The sequence below is a fragment of the Pteropus alecto genome, unplaced genomic scaffold (assembly GCF_000325575.1).
Source record: "Pteropus alecto unplaced genomic scaffold, ASM32557v1 scaffold68, whole genome shotgun sequence".
NCBI lineage: Eukaryota > Metazoa > Chordata > Mammalia > Chiroptera > Pteropodidae > Pteropus > Pteropus alecto.
This window is the reverse complement of record NW_006441386.1, coordinates 8,892,897-8,910,077: the sequence shown is the minus strand read 5'-3', so window position 1 is coordinate 8,910,077 and position 17,181 is coordinate 8,892,897. Positions and strand designations below refer to the sequence as shown.

General features: G+C 53.9%; 2 protein-coding genes across 11 annotated transcripts in view; one reads left to right on the top strand and one right to left on the bottom strand.

Annotated features, from left to right (window-relative positions):
- GNB2 (G protein subunit beta 2) overlaps positions 1-2,630 on the top strand; it is a gene marked incomplete at its 5' end in the record, with an annotated part of 5,175 nt that extends 2,545 nt beyond the window's left edge. The window contains 8 exons of the mRNA XM_006918671.3: positions 199-237; positions 355-461; positions 789-852; positions 940-1,102; positions 1,197-1,263; positions 1,563-1,764; positions 1,854-2,070; positions 2,152-2,630. Coding sequence (XP_006918733.3) covers positions 199-237; positions 355-461; positions 789-852; positions 940-1,102; positions 1,197-1,263; positions 1,563-1,764; positions 1,854-2,070; positions 2,152-2,258 — 966 coding nt within the window. The remainder of the gene's footprint in view (positions 1-198; positions 238-354; positions 462-788; positions 853-939; positions 1,103-1,196; positions 1,264-1,562; positions 1,765-1,853; positions 2,071-2,151) is intronic.
- A 315-nt stretch (positions 2,631-2,945) lies between these two features.
- Positions 2,946-17,157, bottom strand: GIGYF1 (GRB10 interacting GYF protein 1). Of its 10 annotated transcripts, none has more exons than XM_015594630.2 (28): positions 14,331-17,157; positions 13,202-13,441; positions 12,369-12,519; positions 12,230-12,290; positions 12,005-12,114; positions 11,785-11,914; positions 11,565-11,660; positions 11,296-11,407; positions 11,077-11,185; positions 10,670-10,710; positions 10,280-10,450; positions 9,811-10,064; positions 9,571-9,679; positions 8,895-9,032; positions 8,613-8,713; positions 8,214-8,385; positions 7,924-8,090; positions 7,705-7,805; positions 7,505-7,621; positions 7,270-7,370; positions 7,084-7,166; positions 6,837-6,983; positions 6,527-6,754; positions 6,100-6,287; positions 5,838-5,998; positions 5,587-5,750; positions 5,363-5,492; positions 2,946-5,263 (listed from the first exon to the last, which is right to left on the bottom strand). In XM_015594630.2, exons 5-28 carry the CDS (start codon positions 12,037-12,039, stop codon positions 5,211-5,213), a joined length of 3,108 nt encoding a protein of 1,035 aa, XP_015450116.1. In that variant the 5' UTR covers positions 12,040-12,114; positions 12,230-12,290; positions 12,369-12,519; positions 13,202-13,441; positions 14,331-17,157; the 3' UTR covers positions 2,946-5,210. The 10 variants fall into 10 exon arrangements, with proteins under 10 accessions (XP_015450116.1, XP_015450115.1, XP_006918670.1 ...); XM_015594629.2 differs by having other exon boundaries at positions 12,247-12,290; XM_006918608.3 differs by lacking the exon at positions 12,230-12,290.
- Between the last annotated feature and the right edge of the window lie 24 nt (positions 17,158-17,181).

Genomic DNA, 17,181 nt, shown 5'->3' with positions numbered 1-17,181 from the left:
TGGGGGGACTGAGTGGGCAGGGCAGGCGTCCGTGTGCTGTGTGGGGGTGGGGTGGGGGATGTTCTTTGTGTGTGTGTATGGAGGGGTACCCTAACCCCTTCCTGTTTTTTCTTTTCCACTCCTCTGTCTCGTGTTTTCTTTTTCCTTCCTCCTCATCTTTCCTTGCTTTTTTCTGACTGGCTCTGCCATCTCTTACAGGATGCCCGAAAAGCATGTGGGGATTCAACACTGACCCAGGTGAGATGAATCCAGGGCTGGACTTGGGGTTTAGGGAAGGAACAAGAATTTGAGGCATACTGGTTAGGGGCCCCTACTGCCTGACCCTCTCTGATGCATTCTACCTCCACCTTCTAGATCACAGCTGGGCTGGACCCAGTGGGGAGAATCCAGATGAGGACACGGAGGACCCTCCGTGGGCACCTGGCAAAAATCTATGCCATGCATTGGGGGACAGATTCAAGGTGTGTGTGTGGCTGGGGCTGGGTGCTGAGCCTTTTTGTGTTTGCCCCAGGGCTAAATTATAGCAGGCATAATGGGAGCAGTGGGGAGGGTTAGCCTTTCTGATCTGTGGGGATGAACAGTACCCATGTTGCTCAGTATGTTTGGGAAGATCGAAACTCCCAGATATCCCCAGGGAATGGGAAAGAGGACCATACGGACGAGAACTTCTGGGCTGCTGCGGGGAGTGGTCTCAGAAGTGCCTCCCACCAGATGGGAGACTGGGAAGGGTATCCTTCAGAGGAGGCTTCACATCCTAGCCCCTCTTCTCCCTTGCCACTCTCCAACAGGCTGCTGGTCAGCGCCTCCCAGGACGGGAAGCTCATCATCTGGGACAGCTATACTACCAACAAGGTAGAAATAGTGCCTGAGGCTGGATGGGGCTGGGCTGCAGGCCCTGCCTAGCTGGCTCTGACCCTGGGCACTACCCCTCCTTCCTAGGTCCATGCCATCCCGCTGCGTTCCTCCTGGGTCATGACCTGTGCCTACGCGCCCTCAGGGAACTTTGTGGCCTGCGGGGGGTTAGACAACATCTGCTCCATCTACAGTCTCAAGACCCGTGAGGGCAATGTCAGGGTCAGCCGGGAGCTTCCTGGCCACACTGGTGAGAGGGGCCTGGTAGGGCATAGGAACTGTTGATGCTGGAGGGGCTGTCCTGCCCTCCCTTAGAGACCCTGCTGACTAGCCCCTTTCCCCAGGGTACCTGTCGTGCTGCCGCTTCCTGGATGACAACCAAATCATCACCAGCTCTGGGGACACCACCTGGTGAGGCCCTGCCAGGGCTAGGCAGTTGGGGCTCACCCACACTTCTTACCTGGGAGGCCACTGCCTCAGTGCTCAGCACATAGTACCCTGAGCAAGGGCAGAGCCTTTATTCTGAACATCTAGCCTCTCTCTCCTGTGGCAGAAAGGAGGGGACAAGAGCAGGCTTCTGTGACCCAGTAGTTCCTGGCACCGCTTCCATGGATGCTCTGTCAGGGCTGGGCTCACATGGTGGAGGGGAAGGGAGGTAGGGTGTCTATCCTGTACCTCTCTCTGATCCCTTCTTCCTGTCACCTTTCCAGTGCCCTGTGGGACATTGAGACAGGCCAGCAGACAGTGGGTTTTGCTGGACACAGTGGGGATGTGATGTCCTTGTCACTGGCCCCCGATGGCCGCACCTTTGTGTCAGGTGCCTGTGATGCCTCTATCAAGCTGTGGGATGTGCGGGATTCGATGTGCCGACAGACTTTCATTGGCCATGAATCTGACATCAATGCCGTGGCTGTAAGTTTTGGGCAGGCTGGGCTGGCCATCTCTGCCAGGCTTCTGGCCTGCCCTGTGCCTTCATCCCACTCTGGTCCTGTGTCCTATAGTTCTTCCCCAATGGCTACGCCTTCACCACGGGCTCCGATGATGCCACTTGCCGCCTCTTTGACCTGCGGGCGGACCAGGAGCTCCTCATGTATTCCCATGACAACATCATCTGCGGCATCACCTCTGTTGCCTTCTCGCGCAGTGGCCGGCTGCTGCTTGCTGGCTATGACGACTTTAATTGCAACATCTGGGATGCCATGAAGGGCGACCGTGCAGGTGAGAGCTGGATCTTGAGCAGGGGCAGGCAGGGACAGGGAACCCAGAACAGATGAGTTCTGATGTATCCCTTCCTCACAGGTGTCCTCGCCGGCCATGACAACCGTGTGAGCTGCCTCGGGGTCACTGATGATGGCATGGCTGTGGCCACAGGCTCCTGGGACTCCTTTCTCAAGATCTGGAACTAATAGCCCCAACCCTAGCTGGGCCCGGTCAGGAGGGGCCCTGCCCATGCCCACACTACAGGCCGGGAGCTTTGGGACTGAGGGCTTACGAGCCTCCCTCCCTGGGCCACAGGGCCTTGGGTCCCTGCTCCCTTACCCAGGTTTGGTTCCTCTCGGGGGGCCCCCACTGTGGAGATAAAGACGGGGATTGAAAGGGGGACAAAGAGGAGCAAAAAGCCCTCATCCTTTTGCTGCCCTGGGGTCAGGGCCTCATCCCCCTGGAGGGCCAGAGGCAGGAGGTAGAAGCTCCAGGGGCTGGCTTTTTTAAAACTGGTTTTATTTTAATTTTTATTATATTTTCAGTTTTTCCATAAAGGAACCAATTCCAACTCTGTACCTGGTCTTTCCCCTTGCTTGTCTTCTTCACTCTGCGGTCTCTGTCCTGGAGGGCAGATCAGTTGAGGGGTATAGGGCCCTGCCAAGGAGGGGGCCAGAAAGGAAATCCCACTTCTCAGACCAAAGCTGGAGTCACAAGCAAAAGGATCTTCTGTCCAGTAGGGCCATAGGTGTTCCTCCTAAACACACAGCTGCCATTCTCTCATCTGGCTGGGTTAGACTGACTGACCAGCCCCACCACCCCCCCCACCCCCACCGGCAGCTCTTTTGCCTTTTCAGCTCTGTGCCGCTCCTTCTCAAAAAAATGCAGAGACAGAAGAGAACACACACCAAGTTTTATTGGGGAATATTTACAAGGGCAGGTAGAAGAGAGGGAGTAATGGGGTAAGGGAGATTTCAGGTACAAGGAAGACAAGGGGATACAGAATGGGCCCCTGCACCCACCCCAACGCCAGGAAGGGTGGGAGAGCAGCCAGGGCCCAGGAAGATGGGCTGGGAAAGGACAGCAATGGGGGCTGAGTCCCTGGGCTGGGGGGCTCAGGGGCTTGTAAACATTGATCACTCTCAGAAGGGGATGGGGTGGGAGAGGGCTCCCCCTATACTTCCTCACAGGGTTAAGGCCTCTCCAGGCTCAAGGGCCCCCTAAATTCAAAGTCTCTTTAGCTGGGGGAAGGGGAAGGAAGAGAGGGGAAGAGTGTCATCCCCCCTCACCCTGCATTGGCTGCGGCAGGGGTGGGGGCAATTACATTCAGTCACAACAGTACTCCCCCCACACCTCTAATGCCACCAAATACTGGCGCAAGGAAAGGGGGAGCTGGGGGGCCAGCAGCAGCAAGACATTTCCCCCTGGCCCATCACCCCCTTATTGCTTTAGTGAGAATATTGTCTTTTCACGGATGCTAACACTGTTGAAACCAGGGAGAAGCAGGTGGAGGGAGCTCCTCCACCACCGAGGCCAGCTTTTTCCCCCAACACTGACCCAGTTGCCACTTTGGTGCAAAAGAAAAAAAAAAAAAAAAAAAGTCTCTCTGGGGATGGATGGAGAAAGAAAACGGCGCTCCCCATTTCCCCAGGGCAGGAAGGATAAATACATTCATGGAGGGGAGGCAGTGGCAGAATCCTGCCCTAATACTGCGCTCTGAGCAATGAGGTCAACAGGAGAAGTTAGATGAGAAACCCAAAAGATAGAACAAACTTAAAAAAAAAACAAAAACACGAATGGAGACAAGTTTAAAAAAAAAAAAAAAAAAAAAAAACACGAATGGAGACAAACCCAGGCAGATGATTGGGAATAAGTCGGTGAAGAAGGAATGCCTCCCCAACAGGACAGACAGACACCTCTATTCTTGACCCCTCACCTTACCCAACATTAAAAATTTGTCAGGGGAGCAAGGAGGGGAGAGGCCACTCCTCTCCAGCTTGGTCAATGGAGGGATCAGAGCAGAGCTGGGTGGTCCACATCCCAGTCAGATGGGTGGGGAGGGGGCTCCCTTCTAACAGCCCCCACACAGCAACCTGAAAGCCCCAAGCTGCCTACTCCCTTGGCCTCCTGTGCCCCTCTTCTCTAGTCCCCTTTACAGGAGAAACAGTCATTAAGTGGTGCCTCTCCAGCTCCTGGAGGAACTGCTCTGACCAGACCTCACTCAAGATTGAGGCAGGGGGTGCAGCAGGGGCTTGTGGCCCGAAGAATACATTCATGTGGCAAGGCAGGGAGCTGGGACTTTCAGCTTCACACCCAGGCCGTTCCCCCAATGGCAGCAGTGGGGGAAGCCCCTCACCAGGGCCAGAATGGAAGTTCTGCCACTCGATAGCCAGATGAGGTTGGCACCAGGCCGGCCCTCTGCCATCTCTACCCCATCAACCACTTGGGGAGGTGAGGTGGCCTGGCCCATTTGTGCAACTTTCCCCCAAAGCAGCAAAGCCAAGAGGCTCCTTTGGCCCCAACCCTGGACACCTCTGCCACAGTCACAGAAACAAGAGGGCTGTTCACAGCGGTCCGGCTGGCGGGGTTGAGGGGGCCTTGCTGTGCAAACTGCTGGCACCCCAGCTTCCAGTTACCCCAAAGACCCATCTAGAGGGAAGGGTAAGTGCAGCCTTGGGGGCCAGGAAGGACAGATCTGTGGGGCCATGTCCCCACTGCCCCAAAATAACAGTGTGTTTTTTCTTTGAGCCTCCTAACCTTTTTTTCAGTTTTTCTTTTTTCTTAAAAAAAAAAAAACCCCAAAACTTCGTGGACCTTCCATTGTCATCCCCACAATCCCCACAGGGGGAAGGGGGGCTTAAAGTCTAATTTTTAACAATTTTTTTTTTGTCTCTCCTAACGTTTTCTTCAATGTTGTTTAAAATTTAAAAAAAAAAAAAAAAAAGGAAAAAAGCCCCTCTCCCTCCCCGCCCCAATCTGTAAAGTGCCTCGTGGTGGGTGAGTTAAGGTGCATCGTGTGGTTTGTAACAAGTGCTGGGGACCCTGCCCCTGCTTCCTCCTATGCTCCTTGTTGGGAGCCTGCAGGCTGGGGACCCAAGGGTCCAAGCTGCTGCTGCTGACCCTGGCCTACAGCCCAGGGGGCTGGTGGGACGGGCTGGTCAGTAGTCATCCACGCTCTCAATCTCACCAGAAGGTCCATGCAGGGAGTACCCTGAAGCCAGAAGAAGCTGGATTTGAGCTCTTTCACCCCCAGGCACCTGCTCCATGCTGAGGAAAGAGCCTTTTTACTGGCCCCACCCTCAAAACGTACCCAAGATGCTGGGGTCCGAGTGCAGCATCAGTGCCCGCCTCTTGGCCTTGCTGCCCTCCCCAGGGCCAAGTTTGGTGCTGTGATTGGTCTGAAAGGCTGTCTGCAGGGAGCCACTGCTCAGCCAAGCCTCCTGCCAACCAGCAGAGAGGGAGAGGGAGTTATGAGGGGGCCAGGTGACTTCTCACCTGAGGTCAACCTCACCTGCAGGGGATGTAAAACCTCACCTGCTGCTGCTGCCGTTGTTGGCTGGCTTTCTGCTTAGCCCTCCGCTCCAGGAATTGTTTGGCAAATTCTTTGGCTTCCAGCGTGTCCCCCAAGCAGGAACGAATATAATCGTGAACATCATATGGAGATTCCACCTCCTTGAGGATCGCTACAGCCATGGGAACTATGGGCAATTAGGTGGGGCTGTCAGGGCCCACCTAATGTAGGTCTGGCACCCCTGGCCCAGCCTCCCAGGGTCTGCCACCTATACCATCCAGGCTGCCCGTGGTGCTCAGTGTGTGCAGCATCTGCTCACACCACTGGGTGAAGCCATCCTGGGGCCTGGGGATGCCCTGTAACAGCTTCAACAGCTTCTCTTCCTCCTCTGTCTTTTTGCGCACAGGCCGACCTGACAGGTGGCTATAGGAGTCACTGAGCAGGAAAAGGGTGAATTAGAGACAAGAGATCAGCTCAGGTGTTCTATATCCTTCCATCCCAGCCCTAGCCCAGACCCAACAGGCCCCAGCACCCACCTGAGAGAGGGGCTGCTCCGACTGTTCTTCAGACCCAGGCTGCGGGCCAGGCTCCCACTGCTCTTGAGGGTGTCCTCCCAGAGCCCCAGGCCGCTGCTGCCGCCCCCACTCTTGTCGGGCCCGCCCCACAGCGGCCCAGCCTCAGATACCCACTGGTTCAGAGGGGCAGTGCCCAGGCCCCCAAGCTGCTACAGATGGCAGGAAGTCAGGGTGGCCCAAACAGGGACACATACTCAAAAGCTAACTGGGGAGATTCATTTGTGTCAAATGGGGGCAAAGCGAGGACTATACAGACAAGACGTCCTTCAAAGTCAGATATAGACCAATGCTCCCCACCCCACCCCCAGGTCACAATGGGAGTTGACTAGGAGGAGTTCCTGAGGGCCTAAAAGGTACAAGTCAACCGGGGATGGGCCAGCCTGCTCACCACACGGTGGTTGGGGGCCTGGGCCCGCGATGGCTCCCGAGGCAGAGCCTGCTTATGCAGCTGTCGCTCGCCCTCCAATTGTAGCTCAAGCAGCGTCTTCATGGAGAGTCCTTGCTTGGCCAGACCAGCCCATAGTGGAGGTGGGGAGCTTGGCGCAGGGGGCACTGGGACGGCAGTCACTGCCTGCTGCTGCTGCAGCAGCTTCAGCAGTAGCTCCTGCTGCCGTACCTGAACAGGAAAACAGTGAGGGCCTGCAGCCTGGCCCCAAGCTCAGGCCCCAGCAGGCCAGAGGGCTCAGATGGGCGTCTACCTGCTTGCGCCGAAACAACTCCTCTTCCTCCTGCCGTCGTTTTTGCTCCTCCTGCTGCTGCTGCTGCTGGCGTCGCTTCTCCTCCCGGCGCTTTCGTTCCTCCTCCTCCCGCTTCGCCCTGAGCTCCACTTCTCTGCGCTCTTGGAACTGACAGTCAAAATCAGACGTCAGACCTGGGGGCATCTGACCTTCCCTGCCGTAGTCTAGCCCTTGAAACCTGAGGACTCTCGCCCAGATGCCTACTCACTTTATGCTGCAGCTGGAGTTGTTCTAGAATTGGACCCTGAGTCGAAGAGTTAATTGGTATGTCCCAAAGACTGGCCTCACCGCCTACAGGAAGCAAAGACAGCTGTAGGAGGACTGAAGCAACTTGAAGGGTAGGCGTAGCCCCTGGACTCCCTTCTCCCTCAAGACTACTGGGCTGGCCACACACCTGACTGTGATGAGGCTGAGGTATGTATGTCCCAGAGAGAGCCTGAATCCGGCACCGACAAGGACCGGTTCATTGTCGGGAGCAGGTTCTGGTCCCCTCCTCTGAGGAACAAAGCACTGATTCTCAGCACCCTAAAACCATCTCCAAACTGCCCATCTCCCCACTTTACATATCCTGAAGACTCATACACACACAGCTAAATGAAGACTGAGATTCGACAGAGCAGCCCACAGACCTGGGGGGTTTGAGAGCTTGGAGCTGCTGCAGGAAGGCGGTGAGCTGCTGCTGCTGTGGTGGTGTCAGGTCCCCCAGAGCTGCCTTTTCCCGGAGCCCACACTGCTGGAGGGGGCGGCTGTGGAGAAGACAGGCATGAGGGGGGCAGGCTGACACAGCAACTGCCTATCCCTACTTATAAGCCCTCCTAGGCCCCTGTACCTGTTGACCAGCTGAAGAAACTGCTGGTGCTGCAGCTGCTGGTACAAGGCCGCCGTTGCCAGCTCCTGTTGCTTCTTCAGCCGCTCCTGGTCCATATTTCCCTGAGTGAAGGCAAAAGTATTTCCACAGCTTTGACCTTGTTGTGCTCCACGCCACCCGCTGGCACCCATCAGGCTCCTGCATCCCCTCCCTGCTCCTTAAAAAGGTGGATATGCTCACCAGCAGTGGGGGTGGTGAGGGTCCTGGGGCAAAGGGCACACGACCCCACATCTTGATCACCTCACCCAGTGGCTGGAAGCCCTCATCACAGCCACGCTTCACAAGCAGGGCCATGGAGAAATAGCCAGCCTGGAACCACTCTGCCATCTCTTGTGTTGTGAAGGGGCCTGGACCAAGGGAAGGGGAGGCTACAGTCAGAAAAGATATGCCAGAGAAGCCCTAAAAGAGAATGGTGGTGTGCCCCCACCCCCAGCAGCCCCTCCTGCATGCCCCCCACCCCCAACGGGCACCTTGGATCTCCCCCTGTGGGTCCTTGTAGAACCACTTCCGGGCTGCGCCATGGCTGAGGGGGAGGGCAGTGGCAGCTGCAGAGTGGCGCAGGCCCTGGGCCTGCATGGCAGCTGTGAACTGCTCCTCCTCCAAGGAGCTGTCCTGCAGGGATGCCACAAGCTTCTCCGCCTCCTGGGAGCCCAGGGAGAGAGAAAACACTCAACTGCTCGATCATAGCAAAGGCAGAACAGGACTAGGGCTAAGGTCAGGGTGGGGGCAGTTTGGATCATCTAAACACGGCAGGATAGATGGGGAAAAGCTTGGAACCTAGGCAGGGACAGATGAAACAATGGCTTTCTGTCCCCCTGTAAGAAAGGATCACTAGAGCCTTCTTAGGCCCCCCGCCACCCCCACCCAACCTGCTGCAGGTGCTTCAGGCCTTCATCATCTTCTAGATCTCCAGGTGGGCCAGGGGGTGAGCCCACCCCAGGACTCAGCTGCATTCCCCTCAAATCGTCTCCTAGAAGGAACAAAGAAAGGAAAATAGAATGGGGGGGTGGTCCAAAGAAGGGGAAGGAGAGTTCCCTTTCCACTCTCATTCCAGAAAAGTAGGCTCTACCCTTGTAGGCTACTCAAGAAAGAGAGCATTTTCCCCATCAGCCCTTGGCTCCAGAGAAAGGGCGGCCCCACCCTCTGGCTACCTTCAGCAGCTGGCGCGTCTTTCTCCACAGCGTCACCTCCTTCCCCATTAGCTCCCCAGAGTGGGCCCAAGGTAGCCAGGGGGGATGGGGGGCCAGACTTCTCCTCTGGAGGTGGCAGTGGAGTCAGTTCCTTCCCACCTGAAAGAGAAAGGTAATTACCACAATTCAAAACCAAAGAGTTGGAAGACTTTAAAAACGATTTAATACAAACTCTCCATCTGTGGCCAGATCTTGGGCCTCTGGGTATTGAGTCCACCCACTTAACTTTGGTCAGCTTGACTAACATTCACTAACTCAACAGCACAAACCCCACTTTGCACATTTCCTCTTTTACAACTACATCACTGGACAATGGCGCACATGTCCACAGCACTATCCAAGGTTGTATGCACAACACCATAGATTTAATACTGTATTCTATGTTCTTTAAAGGATTTGCAAAGGTCGTTCTGATTACACTTGACTTTTACCTGACATACTGTCTCTAAGACACAGCCATACTGTTTCTGGGTTCCTCCCCACACCTGTCAGCACCTGCTTTTCTCAAGTTTCTAAGCAGTCTTCACCTAAAGGCGGGTAGACAGCCAGCACCCAGCCTGGTGATGGACACTCCTGTCTGCTGAAGGCCCAGCTCTAGGCTCTCTGGCCTTCTCCTTGCCCCACCCTGAAGGCTTACCTGCCTCAGGCCCCTCCTCATCCAGCCCTTCAGAGGGCTCTTCCTCCTCTTCCTCCAGACCCTGGAAGTCAAGCTCCTGCTCCTCAGGAATGGGCTCCTTGGGGCCCTTCTGCATGGGGTTAGGGGATACAACAGAAGGTAAGGGCACAGAGAACAAACAGGTAGGATAAAGAGGACCCCATCAGGGCAGGTTCCCACCAGCCTCTAATAAAAATCTTTCCCTGGCCTCCTTACAGGTACCTTGAGAGGCAAGAAGGCCCCGGAGGCATCGAAGGTGCCCATTTCTTCATCCTCATCGTCTAGGCACCACTCTGGGAGCCCGTCCTTGTCATCATCAAAGCCTTCAGGCCCTCGGCACCTCCGGAGGTGAGAGCTGCCCCCACCACCTCGCCCCTCCTCTTCACCACATCCTCCTCGATCCCCTCGCAAATCAAATTCAAACTTGCGACGCCGGTCCCCATGTTCTCGCCAGCCAGCAGAGCGGGGGCCACCATCTGGGCAAGAAAAGTTGGAGGAGAATCAGTATCCTGGTCAAGCCAGAGGGATGACTCTTCTGCTGCCCAGAAGACCCCGGGTATTTCCAGGTCTGCCCCACAACCCAACCCACTCCAGCAAACTTTTAGCTCCCTCCGCTGAGAGCCTCTGCACTTTAAGTTCTTTCTGCTCACTCTCCCCACCCACTACAACACCTCTCTGGCCCCAACCTCACCAGGGCTGGCTGAGCGCCAGCGGTCGCCATCTCGCCGGGGTCCTGCCCCAAGTCTCCAGCTGCCCTCCTCTTCTTCCTCTTGCTCCTCCCGGAGAGAACGCCAGTTCTCGCTATCTGAGCGGGCATGTTCCTTCCTTGGGCCAGCCCCTCCCTCCTCAAACCCGGAACGTGCTTGGGAGTGGGGGAAGACACAGTCAGCAAAGAGGTAGCCATGGTCCCCAGAAGGCTCTTACTATAAACCTCACTGGTTAAGAGAAGCCCAGCCCTGAAACCTCCTGTCCCTCTACCATCCCTTGGAAATGTCCCCCTCACTGGGGCCACCCATTTTGGTCCCCACCCCACCTCTCAATGACCTGCAGTGCCTGGCACAACCCTCAACACTATCCATACCTCCGTCCCTCCTGGCCGACTTCTCAAACCGCCTCTCGCCTCTACGAAAGGAAAAAGTGTTGGTCAAAGGAGAGCTTCCCCTCCCTGATCCCCTGGATCCTTGCACACATGTCCATTCTGCCCTGAGAAAGGTGAAGGGAGGGAGGGAACTAGGGAAAAGTCAGGCTTGGGAGGGTGCCCAAGCGAGCACACAGTTCACAGGCCAAATGTGGACTGAAAGAATCAGAAGAAAAGGGCAGAGCCACAGGTAAGAGGGCAAAGAAAGCAATCTCTGACCAGGGCTTATTTGGTAGGTCTCCTATTGTCCTGTAATGGCAGAAGACCTAAGCTTCCCTCCACGGGACCCTGGATTTAACCCCAGAGCTTCTCTCTATTCTGCCTCTATGTCACCTCCTTCCAGCCTGCACCTGTCATCCCAACTCTGGCTACGCTGGATCTCTCGGGGGTTTCGACCAAAGGCCCCGTCGCCTTCTTCAATGCTTCTTTGGTAAAAGCAACTGTCACCACGGCCACGGCCTGAAGAAGAAATGAGATACACATGGGAAACCTGCCAGAACATCTCTGCACATCCTCAAGACGACAAGCCCCACCTCTGCTGCCCCCAGAACACATCATGGCCTCCCTACCTCGGCTCCGCGTGCTGCCCCTGCCACGGGAGGCGCCACTTGGGGGGGGTCCAGCCCCTTTCCCCATCAGCCTCAGCACAGCCACACTGTTCACTGACAGGGAGAAGTTTCTCTGAGGAGGGAGCCAGGGGTGGGAGTGAGGACCCAGACACCTGACCATCCCCACTCTGTTCAGAACTGCATCTTCCACCACCTGTCTTCCCAACTCAGCCCCCTTCCAAAATGGAGCCCTAGTACCCTGGCCTGCAGCTGCCCTGGTCCTGCCCCACCTGCTCCTCCTCGGTCAGAGGCTCCAGTGCTAGGGGCTGTAGTGGCTCCTCCTGTAGCACCGCAGCGAATTCCTTGTCCTGCAGCTCATCGGGGACCTGTCAATCAGGGCAGGAGGACCAAGATATCACATGCTCCTGGGCTCTCTCCAGAAAAGCCATATAGGTGGAGAGGCTATACAGGGAATTGGACCACATAGCCCGTCACGACCTGCACTCCCACCTTGTTCTCCTTGACATAGAGAGCCAACATCTCCTCTCGCCCATAGCGATAGTCAGCCAGCTTGTATTTGGGCATGGCGGGGGATGGGGGTGGGGAGGCCACACTGCCACCGCTACAAAGTGCCCTCAGCCTAGAAAAGGGACACAGGGAAGAAGACAAGTATCTGAGCAACCCTATTCTTCCCAGCTTCCCTATGCCACCCAAAGCACATCTGACCCACCACTCAGGCCCAAAATTGAGGGTCTCTGCTGCCATTGTGGAGCTGAGCGTGTCCAAGAGATGAGAGGAGATGGGCAGGGTGGGGGAACCTGGCGTTCACTCTCAAAACACCTGTGGAGACAAAAGGGACACTGGGCTTAGACACAACACTCCTGGATAATCCCAAGAAGACGAGGAATAGATCCTCGCGTTGGTAGGCAGAGTAATGGGCTCTAAAAGGACTCACATAAACCAGCCACATACCACTCACACCATGAGTTAACCAAAGAGTCACGACAGGGAAAGACCTGGGGGAGGAAAGGAAACAGGGCAGCTAGAGCCCCTTCCAGCTTCTGCAGGGGTGCCCTCCCTTACCCCAGACTCACCTGGAGCCTTACTCCAGGAAGCAGGCAGAGCCGGGGCTGGGTTCTCTTCAGGCAGGGGCCTATGCTGGAGTGAACTAGGGCCCCCAAGCTATTGGATGCTGGTCTGAATGCAATGGTGCCTGAGAAGGGACCTTCACATCTGGAAAAGATCCTTAATAAGAGATGAGGGGAAGAAAATGAGTTAAATTAATGAGTCAGAAAGGCCCTCCTTCCTCCAGACCTCCTCTGTCCTGCATAACAGCCCCTATTCCTCCTCATCTCTGTCCCCTACATATTTAGCCTCACAAGCAGTTAATTCACTCAGCAAAGCATGACTGAGGTGCTAAAGTTGTGGCAGAGAATACACCAGGCACCTCTTTAGGTCTCAGCACTCTCACTGTATGGCTTGGCATTCAGTAAGGGGGTGGTTAAGGTTTGCATAGATGTTGAGGACAAAGATAAAACAAAAACAAACAATAAAAGAGCACTAAAACCACAAATATTTTAGAGATATAAAGTCAGTTAAGGAGAGAAGGATTAAAAATTAATCTGAGAGAAAAATTACTTCCCTCCTGAAAAATCTCAGGGCTGGCTGCTTGGTAGCTAGAATCTAGAGACTGTTTCAAGAGAAACCTAGTACAAGGGGAGTGGGGGTGGGGATGCTATACCAAGGCCAAAGGTAGGGCACACACTGAAGGCTTCAGGCAGGCAAGTCAGGCCAGCACACCCATAGGCTGGTTTACCCAACAAGAACCAACACCCAGCCCCTTCCCTGGGATGAGGAAAAGCCTGAGCACACGAGCCAAGAAAGGAACAATATTATGATGATACAAGCTAGGAAGAAGGCCCCTCACCATAAAATACAAATAAGGTAAGAGTTACTGAGGCTGACAGAAGCAGCAGTGGTGGCAGTGACCTGTCCCTCTAAGGATCAGCAGAGGAGGCTCTCAGGAGGCAGCTCATCCCTGGTGGTTCTGAGCAGAGGACAGGCAGGCAGGGTCTCAAGGGGCTGTGCAAGGGTTCCCTCACTGGCTGGCGGGGAGGCTGGACTGGAGAGTCTCCACGATGCTCATTAACTCCAAGACACCACAACTCTGGGAAGGAAGGAGGAGGAAGGGTTTTCACCAGAAGAGCCAAGGGAAAAGTCTCTCTCACCTATGACTGCAGGCCAGAAGATGACACAAAACTCTAGGACAGACACAGGATCTGCTGCCAGAATCTCAGCTAGAATAGGGCCGACCTCCCCCAGCATGGGCATCTCTTCTACAATAGGTCTGGCTGGACATTCCTAATGATGGATGCACAATATGGCACACACGGCCAACAGAAGACAAGTTTGTTGAAAAGCTCTTCCTTTCATGAAATTCAAGTAGGCCTCCCAGGACAGTAGTGTAAGGTTAATTCTTTCTATGCTTTAACCCTTATGTAACTTGGTCAATGGATGAATCTTGAAGACATTATGCTAAGTGAAACAAGCCAGTCACAAAAGAAGATATTGTACGGTTCCTCTTATGTGAGACTCCTAGAGGAGTCAAGTTCAGATACAAGAGAGTAGAGTGGTGGGTAACGGGGCTACGGGGCATGAGGAGTTGTTTAATGGGTACAGATTCAGCTGAAAGAGGGCAAATGAAAAAGTTCCGGGCAAATGAAAAAGTTCTGGACATGGATGGTGGTGATGGTTGCACAATAACATGAATGTCTTTAATGCTGTAAAATTACACACTCAAAAATGGTTAATGTAATATGTTATATTTCACATTTAAAAAGAGGTTTAGAAAAAAGGCATTTAGGAATAGCTATCACCTACCTAAGTCTTCCCCATTCCAAGAAAAACACCTCACATTCTTCAAATAAATTTAAGGAAAGGCTGTTCTGAGCCTCCTCCAGTTCACTCCAGAAGAGCCCGACTTCTAGAGGAACAGAGGAATCTTGTGGCATGAAAGGCTGCTGTGAGGAGAGGGGAAGAGAAGAGGGACAACTCACCCTCCCACTCTGCCAGGGAATGGCAAAGGCAGCTCTTCTCGGTGCTTTCCACGTTTGGCCTTTGCCTTTCTGTCCTGGTTGTAAGGAGTAAAGTGAGGAAAAGTGGCTCCCAGTGCGAGAAGCAGGGAAACTGCAGAGGCAAAGGGAGAGGGAGTCACGGGGGGAGGAAACACAGGAGCAGCTGGAGAAAATGGCCAAGTCTCCAGGTGGGCCCAGCCAGAGAAGGACTAGTGCCAGACTTAGTGGCTAACTGGCCCTTCCCCAACAAGCAGCAGGCATATCTACTATGGTTTCCAGCCCTCCAAGCAGTGTGTCTTTTCCACATGCTTCCTCGAAGCCAGCAGTCTCAACTGGGGAGACTCCGCTCCCCAGGGGACATTTGGCAAAATCTGGAGACATTTTTGGTTGGCATGACTGGGAGTTGCTACCAGCATCTAGTGAGTTAGAGGCCAGAGATGATGCCAAACATCCTACAATGCACAGGACAGCTCCCAGAACAGAGAATTATCTGGCCCAAAATAGCAATAGTGCCATGGCTGAGAAACCCTCCTCTACACCAGGAACACAGGTAATACATATTCTGTTTATGGATAAGAGTGGAAGACAAGAGAAACCAAACTGCAGTTCGTTCTCCCCTCTGAAGAGCAGGGCAATCATTCCCTAATTATACTGGCCAATGAGAGAAATCTGAAATCCTGCCAGGAGGGAAATCCTTGGGAAAAGACTAGATTAAAAGAGCTGTCCTAAGTTCCTCTATTATAAACTCTCAAAGCCAAGCATTTAGAAACAGTGAAGGAAAGAGCGGGAGAGGCAGCAGGCAGAGGACTGGGGGCACAGCCTTTCCTAGCTACTTGATCTAAGGGTCTCCTCATTCCAACTTAGCCCCCACCCCTCGCCCTGCCCTCAGAATCTGATCTATTGGCTCCTCTTTCTCAGGGTTCAGTATACCCTCACTCCCCTTGCATCTGAATTATTACTATTAAAAGGCTGCCCCCTGCTGGAGTCAAAAAGAGAGGACATACACTGGTCCTGGGTGCTCACAAGAGTCTTGAGGGAACAGGAGGGGAGCCTATTCTCTGGGGTTCAGAACTCACAGGAGAAAGCACAGATTCAGAGGATAGGTGGTCCCGGTACACATTAAGAACATTACTTCCTCGTTTCATCATCCCTAAAATTAGCCCAATCCCAAGCAATGTGCCTTGGCACAGAAAGGTATCAGTATTAACAGAAGTAGAATCCCAAATTCCCCAACATTTGAGCAACCGCCCAGCCCCAAGCTTGTTGGAGGTAACTCCGCCCTTTCTCAGGATGGAAAGATTCTCCAGGCATGATAGAAAGAAAACTCTTGAGGCTTAAAAATGGGTGCAAACCTGCATTCCTCTTGGATGGTCATCAGCTCTCTACTCTCTGAGCCATCCTGACAAATGCTGCCCCTGAGCATATCTACTAGTTAAGTTTTCAAAGCACTTCCACACTTTACCTCATCTGATCCTGCCTGCCCACTTGCCCAGTCTTGGGCTCCAACAAGAAAGGGAGGCTGCAGCTGCCCTGGCAGATGACCTCGAAGTCCCTAGATATTCTATCCAGACTGGAGAAGGGGCACACAAACAGCAGGAACCATCCCAAATTCTCAAGTATACTTTGTGAGTTTTAAGCCATTTTAAATAAATTTCTTGTTAAAATTTTTAAAAATCCCTCACAAAGCTGCCTTTTTTCATCTTCTCTGCTCTAAAGTGGGGCTATTTTTTTCTATTTCAAACTCCACCACAGACATGAGAGGGCAAATTGGGGTCTTTTAATCCATCAAATCATACACAATACTAATGCATCCACTGGCTGCAAAAGCCCGACTAGGAGTCTAAGAACACAGCTCATTTGATTGTAATCACTATATGGGACTCTTGAGGCCTCTGGTCCCCAGGCCATGGCAGCAACCAGATGTGCCCCAATCTTTTTCCCAATGATATACTATACCTACAATGTATGAAATAAAAACTGGAGCTAAAGTGAGAGTAAGTGACCGGGGACTGCACAAGGGACAACAGTACAGGATGAAGGAATCAGAGAGCAAACTCCCACACTGAGTGGCAAACAGAACCCGCCTGTTGGTATCCCATGGTGTTTCGGTTGCAAAGGCAAACTGAGGGGCTCTTGGTGGGCGGCTAAATTGCAACTGGCACGTCAGTTCAAAAGAGTGGTGGACAGGTTGTGTAAAGGCTGATTTTTGGGAAAGCAGCACCGAAGAGCGAGAAGAGTGTAAGATGAGTGGCTGGAGGAAAGTATCGACTAAGTATTGACTTAACATTTCCCAGGGCCAGGTGTTATGTTGAACTGAACCTGGAAGCTTACTTGGAATACTAGTAACGACTGGGTAAGAGGTGCGAAATGAAGGTCTCAAAGTTAACTTGGAAAAAAAAAATGGAGGGGGTGGGGTGAGAAGCCGTGGCCAGAGAGCAGCTCCATCAGGGGTGATGATGGGCTGAGAAGGGCCCAGCCTGGCGATAGAAAAGACTAACATGTTTAACACGGCCGGGCAACTGGGAGGAAGGAGACCCCAATGACCAAGCACTAATGTCGCTAGCTGAAAAGGAATCCAGGTGAAGATCCAGAATAGGTGCTCTGGTTAAGGGGAAAGGCTTCCACATTAGCCAAAGTCGTGCAACGCTTGGACTTTTATGACCCGCAGGGCCCAGCTAATTCCGACGAGAACCCTGAGGCACGTTGAGCAATCTCCGGGGAGCGCCGGACAATCGGGTCGGAGGCCCCCAGGCGGGCCCGGAGGAGGGGAAGGCCGGGGCCCCGGGCCAGGCTTCCGAGGGGCCGAAGGGCGACCGTTAGGAGCGTGGGGGTG

Coding starts and splice junctions, on each gene's coding strand:
- GIGYF1 (XM_015594630.2), bottom strand. CDS start 12,039: ATGGCAGCAGAGACCCTCAATTTTGGGCCTGAGTG. Junction 11,408..11,564: donor CTCTGACCGAGGAGGAGCAG/GTGGGGCAGGAC, acceptor CTCCCTCCTCAG/AGAAACTTCTCCCTGTCAGT. Junction 6,288..6,526: donor AGGCCCCCAACCACCGTGTG/GTGAGCAGGCTG, acceptor TGCCATCTGTAG/CAGCTTGGGGGCCTGGGCAC.